Raw genomic sequence first — 14,628 nt, 5'->3', positions numbered from 1 at the left:
GTGAGTGGTGAGTGCGTAGGTGAGGGGTGTGTGTGGTGTGTATTGTATGTGACTGATGTGTGTGTATCTGTGAGTGGTGTCATGTCTGTGTATGTATACATGGGTCTGTGTGGTGCTTTATGTGACTGGTGGTGTGTGTAAAGATGTGTGTGGTGAGTGCGTGTCTCTGTAGGACACGCCCAGCCATGAGTGGAGCAACCCCACCCTGTGCTCAGGGTGCAGGATTTGAACAGGGTCCCCAGGGCCACCATCCCGTCCAGGGAGCCAGGCTGAGGCTGTCAGAGCTCTCATCAGGGCTTCTACGGGGGGAAGAACCAGGCTATATTTGGGGGAGCTGGGAGCAGGGACCCTCCAGATGGGAAGGTCTCTCCTGGGGACTGTCCACACAGAGGGCAGGGCCCACAGTCACCAAGTAGCCGGTTTCTGTGCTCCCAGCAGCAGGACTGCGGGGACCGTGGGGTTACCCCACCCCGGAGGAAAGGGATCAGCCATCCCCAACCCCCTTGGCTGACTCACCCACAGACAGCAGGTCCTCAAGCACCTGCAGGATGGCCAGGATGGACGCCCCGTCCGAGCAGCCCTGAGGAGACGGGGGACACTCAGTGCGGGGGTAAGGGCAGATGCTCCACTTGGGCACCCAACACAGGACTCAGGGTGCTGGCACCTGTATGGGCCCCTGCGTCTTCTACTCATGGCAGGCTCGGCTCAAGCTGCCAGATGGTCTGGGCCAGGGGCAGCTGCACCTCCCCCACACATGCACACCCCACACAATCACACACATGCACTCACACACATACAGGCACCACACACTCACATACACCACACACATACGTACACCACACAATCACATACACCACACACATACATGTACCGCACACAGTCACATACACATACACATACATACATACATGCACCACACACTGTCACACACACCACACACAAACATGCACCACGGTCACATACACCACACACATACATACATGCACCACATAGTCACATACACACACATATATACAGGCACCACACACATGTATGTATGTTACATACTCCACACATATACGTGCATGCCCCACACACATACATAAATATACCATACATATCACACACACATACATGCACTGCAAACAGTCACATACACTCATACATGCACCAAACACATATACCACATACAGTCACAGAGACAAAATTTATATGCACACACACAGTCAGAAACACACACATACGTACACACAGGCACAACACAGGAGAGCTGTCTGAGAAGGCAGTGAAGAAGGGAACCACGAAGCCCAGAAATGAAGGAAGGAGAAAGCAACTATGAGGGCTGGAGGGCTAGTACAGCGGAGAGGGTGCTCGCCTCACATGTGGCTGACCGGGTTCATCCAGTGGTCCCCGAGCCCTGCCAGGAGTGATCCCTGAGCACTGCTGAGTGTGTCCTCCAAACAGGAAAAAGAATAAAATCAATACAAACATATGGATAAAAATAAAAGGGGCTGGAGAGATAGCACGGTGGGGAGGGTGCTTGCCTTGCATGCTGCTGACCCGGGTTCGAACCCCAGCACCCCAGGGTCCCCTGAGCCCAGCCAGGAATGACTCCTGAGTGCAGAGCCAGGAGTAAACCTTGAGCACCACCAGGTGTGACCCAAAACCAAAACTAATGAGAGCAAAGAAGACACGGGGAGAGCGGCCACAGAGAAGTGGCAGCCTTGCTAATGGGAGCTTGGGTGAATGCTTGCTAAATTCACAGGTCGCTGCCATCTATTTATACGCAGCCGGCTGCCTCTCTGGAAATGCAAGCGCCCCTTCCTGGAGCCGTCCAGACCGCAGATGTGCCAGCGGCCGTGCCAGGGACACTGGGTCTACTAAAGAGAAGCCGCTTGGCTGCTGATCATTCACACCAGACCGCTCAAGTGCCCCGTGGCCTTTGGTGCAGTGAAGAGCAGGTGAGCGCAGACAGTGACGCTGAAGGCCGGCACCTGGGCCCGGTCGTCGCTCATGCTCAAGCCGCCAGCAGATTCCAGAAAGCCCTTGTCAGCAGTCTGGATTGGAACAGAGGTCAAAGCCACGGGACGCTCACAGGGAGAAGCAGCTGAGGAGGTGGAGAGCGCCATCGAAGTGTCCGCATGTGAGGGGACCAGAGGAAAGGTTCGGGCTATTAAAAGGCTCAGCCACTGGCCCTGAGACTGGCCACAGGCCAGGGAAGACAGAACTCGCACCTTCCAGAAAAGTGTCTGCAGCTGTCTGCAACCACCTCACTGTAAAGACGGCTCCGAGTGACTCTCCTGGGACTGCCAGGCCGGGTTCCGAGGAACAAGGAGGGGCTCAGTGGCCCGGTCAGTCCCCCACTCAGGGCCGGGGACAATGAGCTGCAGGCCACATCATCCAGGGAAGGTCACCGGCGGGAGTCACTTAGACTGTGAACCCCATTGCACTCAGGGCAGAGTCGAACCAGAGATGAACTGCGGGGACACAGGTTCCCTGGCAGGGGTGAAAGTCAAGGGTTAGGCCCAGAGATGGGGGGTGTTCTGGGGAGACAGGGCCTCGACCCCCAGCCCCCAGCACCCAGCCGAGCTCCAGCTCACAGTCATTTATTTGATACTTGTTACATCTGTTGTTACTGTGTTTGGCATATCGAATACTTCACGAGGAGCTTGCCAGGCTCTGCCGTGCGGGCGAGATACTCTTGGTAGCTTGCACAGTAACAACAAAGTCTCCAATGGAGACGTTACTGGGCCCGCTCGAGCAAATCGACGAACAACGGGAGGGCCTTTACCTTACCTTACCTTACATCTGTACATCGATACACTCATTTGAAGATGATTTGATACTTGTGGGTGCGGCGATCATGGGTGAGGGAGGCACAAGAAAGCCAAGTAAGCCAACAAGGGGGTAAAAATATGGACCATCATGAGGCTGGAGAGAAACAGCACACGCATCTGGGGTTCGATCTCCGGCGTCCCGTAGGATCCCCCAAACACAACCAGGAGTAATCCCTGAGCACAGAGCCAGGAGTAAGCCCTGAGTGCTGCTAGGTTTGGCTCATAAAAACCCAATTTATATACACTGGGACCACTGAGTTCAAACCAAATTTATCTAAGAGTGTAGTTCACAGGAGTTCTGGAGGAGGCCACGGAAAGAGCGGACAGTTCCTCAGGGCAAGCGGGGCGGGGGGGGGGGGGGAGGGGGCGTTGCAGAGAACTGGTCGTTCCTGTTCCTCCAGGGGAGGCTCACTCAGGTCTGTTCACGACAAACCTCTCCGCAGCATCCGACTGCTCCTCGCACCTGTCTTCTTGGAAAAGATCCACCAACGGTGCCAACAGAGCAGGTGTGTCTGCACGATCCTCGGATCTCCTTCCTCTCCCCAGCAGCCGCATCGCGCTTTTGGGGGGCAGTTTGCAGGTCACCCCAAGTCTCTGTCATTCACTCCTGCCCAGAGCACAGCTGGCCATTGTAACTCAGCCCTGCTGGGTAATTTCCCAGGTGGCTCTGAGCGTGGGTACCGCGGCATCTGCCAGGAGGTACCTGGGGCTTTCACTGCTTCTCAGTTCCTGCAGCCAACTGCCAAACACCTGATGGACCCTCTAAGCCAGACCTTCCCCAGGTGGGGGCTGTGCCCATCAGGAGCGCCCTCGGTGTCCTGGGCTGGGCTGTTTCCGTAAGCGGACAGAGTGCAGGGCAAACTGAGTGATCTTCCTTCTGGGAAGGTGGCTGGGGGGGCCAGGGAAGCGGAGAGCCTCCGTCTGAAGACTTCAAGTCCTTGACAAGAAGGAGAAATGTTCTGTGTGGCTGCCCGTGGGAACTGCCCCCACCTCAGCCAAGGGTATGCTGGGCATTGCTCCCCAGTCAGGGGCGGGGGCAGCACACAGCTCTTCACATCCTGCAACCCAGCCAGACAGGGACAGTCCTGGGACAGGTGAGGACAGTGTTTGGTGTTGGCTGCTGAGAAGTGAAGGAAAGAGCAGGGACAGTGCAGGGAGCAGAGAGCAGCTCTGAAAAAAAAAAGTGTACAGCAATTACACTTGATGGCTGCAATTTCCAGCCTTCCTTTGGCGAAGCAAATTGCCTTTTGAGCTGAAACATTCTCTGACGTTCTCTCCCTGGGGTTTGGGCCTGAAGGAATGTCCCCCTTTTCAAAAAGCCAAATTTGTTTCTTTTTATCCTAGAACTGACTCCATGCTAATTGCACGGTGACAACGTGAGGCAGGAAAGCGCCTGACGAGGGGAGTCCGGAGATTAACCTCCCAGAGGCGCCTTTGTACTCAGTCCGGGACGGTGGCGGGGCCAACAGCTGGTTTCCAGCGCAGCAAACACTCTCAGAACCTGAGTCCTCTCAGCCCCTGGGCCTTCGACAAGGCCGGAACCTCCGACCAGACATTTGCCACTCCAGGTGTGAGAATCGCCTGTGATGAGCCAAGGAGCACACACAGTGGCCAGCTCTCCTGCCCGTCCCCTCCCTAGTGCCCTCAGGAAGGAAATGAGGATGGCCGTGAGCCAGGTGAGGCCCCCAAGCAAGCTGCAGTCTCTTTCACCCCCTGTCCCAGGCCTCCTGCGGGCAGAGGCAGAGATGGAAGCTTCCAGCATCTTCAGCTCCTTCTCCAATGCGGAGTGTCACCATGAAAGTCCCCGGATTTCCCAATTTGAACAGGGCTGACAGCTGAGTGATTGGAGCCACGGAAGCCCCAAGGAAGTAAACCCAAGGGGTCTGGGAGTGCCCAAATCCTGCCCCGGTGAGCTGTCACCATGTGACAGGAAGGGCTATCCACATCCAGAGTCCTGACTGGGCATTCGCACATTTTCCTTGGCTTCTTTTTTATTGGAATAAACCGGGACAAAACCCAGAGAGCAGATGAGAACAGCACCGTCTGCCCCCTGGCACCAACTTTTCCCCTCTCCGCCTGAGAGGATTAGGGGCGACGCAAATGCCGAATGGCCACCCCATACCGAGGGGATGTTCAGATTTCTCCAACCCGAGAAGACCCTGGCTAAGGTCAGACATGGCGAGAACAGGGCGCCAGGGGTTTGGGAGGGCAGCCGAGCTGCAGGATCCTCAACTGATGAAGGAAACCAATCAAACGCGGGGAAATAAAACCCTCAAGGACCACGTTGGGCCTCAGGGGAGGGAGGGTGTTGACGGGGAGAAATTAGGAGACTGGATAATGAAGGGCTTCATCGCTGGCAAAGTAGTGGGGTGCCTATAAGCTCCTCCAGGGATGCCGTCAGACTGGCAGAGAAACACGGGCGTGCCGGGTGCCAGCTCGGGTCTGTGAGAGAAACGAGGTGTGTTCCCCACCCGGGTGGAGAGTGAGTACAGATGGGAGCTGTGCCCAGAATTCTGCATCTGGAGTTCTGCAGGAAGGTCGGGGCTGGACAGGTAAGCGAGCGGCCCAGCCGCTGGTTTGTGACAGCGGGCAGCACTGCTGAGACATCCAGGGGAAGGAGCTGAACCCGGGACACAGGACACAGAGGCAGAGACACCTGCCCCACTCAGGTCTGCAGAGAAGCACGAGCACCCACCTGTCAGAGAACATTTCCCGGCCTTGGAGAACAAAAATGCTTCTTTCCTTAAAGGGAGAGGAAGGGGCCACAGGCCAGGGGGACAGTTCACAGGAAGCAGCTGACAGTGACGTCCTGTTAAGCTCCGACACAACCTAGCTTCTGAGTGAGCCAGAGTCAGGGCCAGCTGGGGGTGTGGGCAGGGCCAGGCTCCCTGGGCTCTCCTGTTCCCATCACCTCTCCCCAGTGCTCCTCCGACCTGGACCAGCCGAGAGACAGAGACGGAGAACAGCAGGAGGTGCCAGCATCACTCCCGGGCACAGGGCTGCACTCTCTGCTGGACACGCCATGCAGCTTTGTCACTCCCGGGGGCTCCCAGGGTGGACCCTACCCACAACTAAGAGAAGCCAGGAAGTGTCCATCCCTCACTACCTGTTAAGCCTCAGGGTATCAGGAGCTCAGTTAAAACCAAACCCAGGCCCTGGAGTGACAGGACAGCAGGGAGGGTGCTGGCCTTGCACTCAGCTTGCTCAGTCCCCAGCACCACAGATGGTTCCTGGAGCTGCCAGGAGTGACTCAGGAGCTCAGAGGCAGGAGTAACCCCTGAGCACCGCCAGGTGTGGTCCCCAAACCAAATAAATAACATCAAATCCAGGTGCCTAAGGCTCACCCAGCATGTGGCCAGCCCCGGTCGGTCCCTGTAGCACATGTTCTTCTGCATGGCCGCTTACAGCCAGGCAGCCCCTCCCTAAGTGCCCTGGTGGCCCAGGGAGCTCAGAACTGCAGCCTCCGTCCGGGTTAAACCACCTGCCTGCTGGCCAAGAATCGTCCTGATCCAGGAGGTCCCTGGACCTACTGCGCACCGAAACGAAACCAAAACCAAACAAAATTCCAGGGCCCGGAGCAATTGTATAGCAGGGAGCCCATGTGCCTTGCTTGCGACTGACCTAGGTTCAGTTGACTCCTGGCATCGCAGATGGCCCCCCAGGCCCACCAGGAGGGACCCCTGAGCTCAGTGTGAGGACTAAGCCCTGAGCATCCCTGGGTGTGACCCCCAAAACAGAAAGCCAACTCAGGCAACTGTCGGGTGCCCTGGAAACGTCATCCAGTCTCTCCATGACGTCCACATGTCTGGGTTCCAAGGACACACAGGGGAAGGGGCTCAGGTGGGCGTCAGCACTGGCCTGCAGGAACAGCTCTGAGGATGCCAGGCTGGAGCTGCCCAGGGCACCTACCTCAGCTGGCTCAGTCACTGGTCTCCTGGTGGACAGAATCTCGGCCAGCAGGTCTGCAGCTTGGAGAGGACATGGGTGTGGAACACCTATGGATAGATCCTTCCTGGGGATCTCCAGACCCTGCTCTTCATTCCCAGGGGCAGAAACACTCGGCCACAGCCACACCCGGTCACACTGGCAATGAATCAGCATTTAAACCCCAGAACTTTGTCCCAGAGCAGGGGTTGGAAGCGCTCAGGACCATGAACAGAGAGGGTGTCCTTCATAGGGGCTTCATACAGCAGGTTGGGGGCATTCTGGATGGGAAACAAGCTTCTGAATCCTTCTCAACCCTGACCCAGCCAGGGGGTGAACATGCTGAAGACACAGAACCAGGGACCCAATGACCAGCTTAAAACCTGGCATTGCCCTGATATTTCAAATGGAAACATGGCAGGCAGCAACGACAGGACATGGGGAGGGCATTTGCCTTGCATGTGGCCAACATGGGTTCAATCCCCCATATCCCAGAGGGTTCCCGGAGCCCCACCAGGAGTCAGCCCTAAGCACTGTTGGGCGTGGCCCAAAGACCAAGAAAGGAAACCCAGCATCGGTGGTGTGACATCAAAAGAGCTTCTTCAGAGCCCCAGCAGCCAAAAACCTCCAGAACCCAGACACAGCCATGCTCAAGGCCACTTTCCACACGCTCAGACGAGCCTCACCCATGAAGGAACCAACAGAGAAACCCAGGTATGCAGGACCAGTGGCTGAAATCTCCAAGCATGCTGGAATCGGGACTAGGATTCCTCCACCCAGCTCCCCAGTTTCCCAGTAGCTTGGCAATCACACCCACAAACTGCCCCCAGCGCCATGTAATCTCATCAACAACCAAGACCCAGAGACTATAAGATAAAGCTCCCAGAAGAGACGGATGCAGTATTTCCTGGAGCATGTGGCTGCATTTGCAGCCGCATGACCGCTTATACTCTAGCCCACTCATGTACCTAAAGCAGCACACGTGTGTTCGGTTTTAACATACTTACTTGTATTCTCTTATGTACAGCTTAAATGGCCCCAGAATGAAACACAACCACCTTCACACACTTCCCTCTTATTGTGGTGGGAAGATGCTCTCTGATTGGGTGGGTGTTTGAATATTATCTGTAATGAACTCTTGTGAACTACTTTCTGAAAATAAAATGCATAAAAATAAAATAAAAAAGAGCTTCTTAATTGGACTGTCCAGCAAAAACAGAGACAGGTGCTGGATGTGCATTTCAGCTGAACTTAAAAATGATTCCAACTAGCTGGGGCTCATCATTGGCGCACAGAACCCCAGGAACGGCGGTGGTAACTCACGTATGTTGATTCCAAGTGACACGTGGGCAAAATGTTCTGAATCGCTCTTACTCGCACAGTGAGGCATCAGCATTTATCAGAGAGCCAGGTAAGACACAAAACCTTAGACACAGAAGATGCTGGAAGGCTAGAGAGAAACCGGGAAGACTGTCACTGTTCACAGGACTCAGGGAGCAGAGCCCTTTCCCAAGGCGAGCCAGTAGTGTGAGGGACAGCTGGGTCACTCAGGGTCTTCCAGAGTGACCATGGCACTGTGAGAGGGGAACCCGCAGTTCCCCTCTCGGGAGCTGGAAAAGGAATCCCTTAGACCAAGGTCCCCACGGTCTCTGCTCTCACGTCCAGCAAGACCTGGCAACGACAGGGACAGGAAGGTGACCAAGGGGGTCACAGTGAGGACACAGCTCCATCTCAGGCCCCCCAGAACTGAGACCGTTAGCAAGGGCCATGTGAGCCAAAACAAAGGAATGGCCAAGAAGACGTTCCTTGCTTAGGCTGCAGAGTGACAGCCCAGCAACGCACCACAAACTCTAACAGCTGCTGTCATAGAAACATCACTCTGAATGAGGCTCAGACAGACCAGCCCAGCGGCCTGCTGGCCCCTGCAGGAGAAAGAGAAGATGCTGGAAGGCTAGAGAGAAGCCGGGAAGACTGAGGCTGTGCTGAGACCAAAGCCCTCCTCGTTGGGGGCCGGCCCCGCCCCTCTACAACCCCCCTCCTTTTCCCACCGGGAAGCATGTTTTGGAAGCATGAGAATGAAGATGGCATTTTAGAAATTGGATCCACGCATCTTGAGAGAGTGTTTCCTGGAGTCAAATCATCTCTTGCCCCAAAGAAATAAACTGGCAATTCACAAAAGCAGAAATGCAAATAGATAATGGGCTTATAAACATCCTCACTAATCAAAGAAATGCAAATGAAAACTAATCACGGTCTCTTCCTCTCCAGTGGGCAGGGAGTCAAAGCCAGATAAAATCTAGCCCTGGTGGGGGCGTGGGAGGAGGGGGATTCCTCTCCGGATCTGAGGCTGGGCAATTTAGAAATGCTTCATCAAAACCCTTTAAATTGCTCAGACCCTGTGACCCACAATCCTGCCGCAATTATCCCCTCGGGATGGAGACACATTCCATCTGCAAGGCTCTCCTCACCTCATCACCAAGGCTGAGCAGGGGAAGCTGAACGCTTCCGATGTCAGACGTGAAATAATTGCCATAATACAAGGGGGTAATATTCAATCATCGATGAAGGTGCTATGGGACAGCTTTATGAATGCAAAAGCATACTCCTGTCATGTTAATAAGGGTCCCGAAGACACGCAGAGCGGCATGCTGGGCTCTGATGTTCACTGGCACACACACAGTCTGAAGGCAGACCCCCATGCTGGTGGGCGGGGAGCCCCCACCTGCCAGGGACAGTTCAATGCTTGCCTTGTTCCCTCCATAAAAGCCTCCCCCGACTTCGTCTCCTAGGAAACTTCATCCTCACAATGTAACTGGTGAAAACCAAGACAACGGACCCAAAATGGTGTCCTTCATGCTAAGCCCCATGTCAGCCCCCAGCTCTCTCCAAAATGAAATGTGAAAGCGATTCATCAGCAACCTGCCCTGCCCCAGACCATGGGCCTGGCAGTGGCCCCAGCTCCTAGAGGACAGTGCCCTGGCCACCTCCAGAGCCCCCTCATATCCCCCTGTGAGCCCCTTTTCCCCAGCTCTGCTCCTGGTCAGTCTGCCCTGCGGCTGACTCACCTCACTGTGATCAGATACCAGCCGTGACTGGAAGCTCGTACTTCTTCTATGGTAAGCTTTCAATAATCTCAACTACAAGCACCACCCTCCTCATCTTACAAGTGTGAAGCTAGTTCAGTAAACAGACAGTCAATATTTGTCCTGAGTTTCCCAAGTTTGGAGTGGCAGAGCTAAGATCCAGAGACTTTGCTTTTCCTGGCACAGTCAACTCAAGGATTCTCTGAATCTCTCCTCCCACGAAGAAAATGATGGATAGATAAACAGACAGATGGACAGATGAGTGGGTGGACGGACGAATGGGCGGATGGGTGGATGGGCGGGTGGGTGGGTGGGTGGATGGATGGATAGGTGGGTGGATGGCGGATAGAAGGATGAGTGGATGGTGAATAGAAGGATAAGCGAATGGATGGATGGTGGATAGAAGGATGGGTGGGTGAATGGTTGGATGGGTGAATGGTTGGATGGCTAGGTGGGTGGATGGACAGATGGATGAATGGGTGAGTGGAGGTTTGGATGGCTGATGGATAGATGTATGAGTGTGTGGATGGATGGTGGATAGATGGATAGGTGGGTGGATGGATGACTGGATGAGAGGTGGTTGATGAATGAATGGATGGATGTTGAATGGATAGATGGGCAGATGAATGGATGATGGGTGGGTGGATGGATGATATATATATGGATATATGGAATGTATGGATAATAGATCAATAGAAGGTGGAATGGATGATGGATGGGGGGTATAGAATCGATACTGAAACACTTAGCTGATCTGATCAAATCCTCCACTTTCCTTACCAAGAGTCCACTCAGAGCCAGGTGAGAGACCAGACTCAGCTTTAGCGCTAATGGAGTTTCTTTCCCTGGTGAAATCTGGAGCCTCTCAACCTTTAGGCTTCACCAGGCTAAGGTAGTACTTTGAAAAAGAAGAGGATGGCCATGTCCGGCCATCCTGGACAACGCAGACAGCTAGAAGGACTTCGCAGCGACGGGGTCTGCTCTACCTCTGGGCACAGAGCTGGACGGTCCGCCCCGAGGCCGAGGCACCAGTGTCCTCAGCTGTCTCCGAACAACCACCTTCCTCCCTACTCCAGGCGGCAGGGGGAGACGCGAAGGGAAGGATGCGAAATCTTGGCAGAGAAGGGGCCTTAATAACTGTTTATTTCTCCCAACTTCTCTCATCCCAAGGAATCAAAGAAACTGTGAAAGCAACAAGGTCTTAGAAACAAAACACCAAACACAGCTCCTGCCCCCGCCTGGGCCACGTGCCCCCGCCCGCTCCCGGCTGACTGTCACCGCCAACACGGGCTGTTGGTGCCAATCCGGATCCTTCCCGAGTTGGCACCTGCCCCGTGAGCTTTTTGCTTTCTCTTTGCTGAAACGAAGGCAGATTTCATTTTGAGCTTTATGGCAGTTGAGGCAGAGCATCAGTTCCCGGGGAGGAGGGGCTGGGCTCTCTGGGCAGGGCTCCCGACCCCTCTGTCCGCCCCAGCCCTGGGCAGTGGGTGCACACTCTGGACACCCCCAGGAGGGCCCTGGTTAAGCACGCTTTCTGGAAGCTGCATGCCCAGGTGCTGTGAACGAGTCAGGCTGGACCCCACTTTCCCACTCTCCTCCTCTCTACAGCCCAGGGGGGGTGAAGTCACCCATGATGGGAGTGGACACTTGGACAAGCACCTGCTCGGGCAAGTCAGGAACTCAGATGCCCCTTGAGCCAGTTAGGAGAGATCCCTTAGCACAGTCTGCTGTGGCCCCCAAAAAGAAGAGAATAGAAAGTGCCTGAGTGTTCCAAAGCCAGCCTGAAAACCATCCGACTCCGAGTTGCACCACTCGTTCCCTTCAGAGCTCTCCCAACCTCACGGTGAGGGGGAACATGGCAGCCGGACCTAATTAGCCCCAACCTCACAGCGAGGGGAGATGAGGCAGCCAGACCCCATTAACGTCAACCTTGCAGTGAGAGGAGGGCGCAGCCAGACCCCATTAGGTCCAAGCACACGGCGAGGGGAGACAGGGCAGCTAGGCTCCTTCCCCCAGGCGCGTCTACTGGCATGCACCCAGGAAAAAGCAGGACAGGCTGACGAAGATGGGGGCAGTGTCCCCGGCGAGGGGGCCACGGAAACAGCTGGTTGGAGGGAACAAGAGCTCTGCAGATGAAGCCTCTTAATCCCACGCGAGGCCCAGGACGGGACCTGCTTTGACCCCTCGACTCCTGCCCCCAGCCACCCACACACAGACCCAGAAGCCAAGAGACTTGGCCCAGGAAGCACAGCTGGAAGGTGCCAGAAGAAGGGTGCGCACTGCCCTCACCTTGTTGCCCCCAAGAGCTCCTGGACCCCAAGTGTGGAAGCAGGACTAGGAGGAAAGGGAATACAAGCTGCATCTGAACTGAGCCCGTATGTGGGGGCTCAGGAGCCTGGGGTCCTCTGTGCCGCAGGTGAGCTCAACCACACCTCAGCAGGGGCCCGTGAGCAGAGCGAGGGAGGGGGCAGTCCCTGTGGGCCCCACCACTGAGAAGCTGCCCAGGCCCTGGAGCGGGCGTCCAGCAGCTCAGGCACCGCCACTAGGGGGCGCAACCCCAGAGCACAGGGCCAGGGCCCACACGTCTCTGAGCAGTGACAGAATCACCAATGAGGTACGGGGTAAAAAAATGATAAACTGAGGCAGGGAAGCCCCAGGGGAGATGGACTCAGCAGTGACCTGCCCACCCTGGGCACGGTTCTGCCTCATGCTCCGGGGATGTGCTGTGCCCAGCGCTAAGGAGGAACCCTCCACGCAAGACCCCGCTCTGCTCCGTCCTGGAGCCCGTTCAAGCCCTGGCATCGACGTGGTGTCGGGAACTGAGCGGGATTCTCCCAGGACGTGGAGACTGGGCACGACCCTCTGTACTCTCAATGACACGCCCTGCTGGCTGCGACTCCGGGCCCCTCTCTGCCCACCCCTAATTCCAGCCCCTCTTTCCCACTGGCACGAGGGAGACTGTGCATTTGAGACTTGCGTCATTTGAATCACTTTTAACAGATGTCTCGGTTCAGAAATAAGACGGGCAGGAGGGAGAGGACAAGGGTTAAGAAGCCTGCCTGGGGGCCAGAGTGATAGTATGGCAGGTAGAGCTTGCACGCGGGCTCAATCCCCGGCATCCCATCCAGTCCCCAGATGGAGTCATTTCTGACTGCAGAGCCAGGAGTAACACCTGAGCATTGCTGGGTGTCACCAAAAGACAAAACACACAAACAAACAAACAAGAAAAGCGCCTTCCCTTGCATGCGGCCAATCCTGGTTTGACCCCCCAGCATCGCATAGGGTCTCCTGAATCCCAGTAGGGGTAAGCCCTGAGCACTGCCAGGCATGGTCCCAAACCAAAACAAAGGAGCAGAAATAACATGAAGGCTCGAATGCCAGCATGCTGAGCCCCACTGTGGAGCCCAGTCAGACAGACAGACATCCCGAGGCTCTCCCTGTGGGTTCTTGCAGAGACACCACACCACACCCAGCCCGGGCGCTTTTGAGCCTTAGAAGGATCTGCTAGGAGTCAGGGGTGGTTCTGGGTGCTTGTCTAGGTTCTGAGGGGCTGGACACGAGCTCTGTAGGGGCAACCCTGGTGCCCCCCAAGTACCATGCAGGAACATCCAAACCCTGCCAGCGGGTGAGGCAGCTGCAGAGTTCTAGATTACCAACTCAGGGGACACTGTTCCACAGCAGGGAACCAGGGAGGCCCAGTGCTATACACGGGCGCCTTTTGTCAGGGGCAAGACCCAGACGCACTCCCAAGCGCGTCCACCCTGAAGGGTCAGCCCTCCATGGCCTCTGACCTCTGGCTTCTCCGAGGCCTACTATGTGCGCCCCACTCTAGGGGGCAGGAAGAATACTCGGCATGAGGGGCCTACATGGCACCCTGCAGGTCTCAGACCCCGGCTGTACCCCGAGTCCATCCAAACCAGGGGTCAGAGCCAGCAAAACCCTTCAACAAAGCCCAAGAGAACCAGAACCCTGGGGATGGATCCACGTCCCGGCCGATACCACCCCAGCGAGACACGGCCGTGCAGCCCCCCTGAGGCACCAGGAGGAAGCTCCCCCACCCCTCCTTAAAGAGCCCCTGTGCCTCCCGGTGCAGGGTGAGGCTCTAGATGTGGAACTGGACTGGGCCCAGGCCCCCACCCGCATCTCGCAGCCCAGCCAAGGTCCCTGTGGGAGAGGGACACAGACAGTGTCAACGGCCAGGTCAGGCAGTTGGGGCTGGGGTCTCTCCCAGCTTGGGCACGGGCCCCCACTGCCGCGCCCACCCCTGTCCTACCTGCAGTGTCTGGAGCAGCACCTGCAGCCCCCCGCCGTCCTGCTCCGCCATCCCTGGGGCCAGGCTGCCCCCCGCGGCCCGCCTCGCAAGGGAGGCCGCGCGAGGCCCGGTGGGGAGGTGGCAGGCGGGCGGGCGGGCGGTGCCAATGCCCCTGGCTCGCGGGCAGGGATTAGGTGAGCCAGGCGGGTGGGGGTGTGGAGGCAGCGTCTGAGTCACTCCCCACCGCTGCCCCCCCAGGAGCCACCCTGGACGGCTGACAGGCATTCCCAGCTGACCACGGCGGCCGCCGCCTCGCCCAGCCCCCCCTTGAGTTTGGTCTGTTGCCAGTTCCCGGGTAACAGGAGACTCGGGAAAACTTACACAACCACTGCGGGCACGAGGCCGGTGGAGGCCCCGGCCCCCGGTCCCATGGCTCTGGCCAGAAGGAAGTGGGGGGCCTCCGGGACCTTTCTGGGGGCCACGTTTCTCAGGCTTCCTTTCTCCGTGGCCCACCTCCTTGGCACCCCGGCACACCTGCACAGAGCAGACAGAC

General features: G+C 56.6%; 1 protein-coding gene across 1 annotated transcript in view; it reads right to left on the bottom strand.

The window, feature by feature from the left end:
* Positions 1 to 14,147, bottom strand: part of AGBL1 (AGBL carboxypeptidase 1) — a 241,787-nt gene extending 227,640 nt beyond the window's left edge. Inside the window, exons 1-4 of the mRNA XM_056113915.1 lie at positions 14,097 to 14,147; positions 13,961 to 13,987; positions 1,896 to 2,036; positions 517 to 580 (exon numbers count right to left, since the gene is read on the bottom strand). Of these exons, the coding sequence (XP_055969890.1) occupies positions 517 to 580; positions 1,896 to 2,036; positions 13,961 to 13,987; positions 14,097 to 14,147 (283 nt within the window). The remainder of the gene's footprint in view (positions 1 to 516; positions 581 to 1,895; positions 2,037 to 13,960; positions 13,988 to 14,096) is intronic.
* Positions 14,148 to 14,628: the final 481 nt, after the last annotated feature.

This window comes from Sorex fumeus, unplaced genomic scaffold (assembly GCF_029834395.1).
Source record: "Sorex fumeus unplaced genomic scaffold, SorFum_2.1 ptg000024l, whole genome shotgun sequence".
Taxonomy (NCBI): domain Eukaryota; kingdom Metazoa; phylum Chordata; class Mammalia; order Eulipotyphla; family Soricidae; genus Sorex; species Sorex fumeus.
The sequence above is the reverse complement of the archived record's forward strand: the minus strand, read 5'-3'. Positions and strand labels throughout refer to the sequence as shown.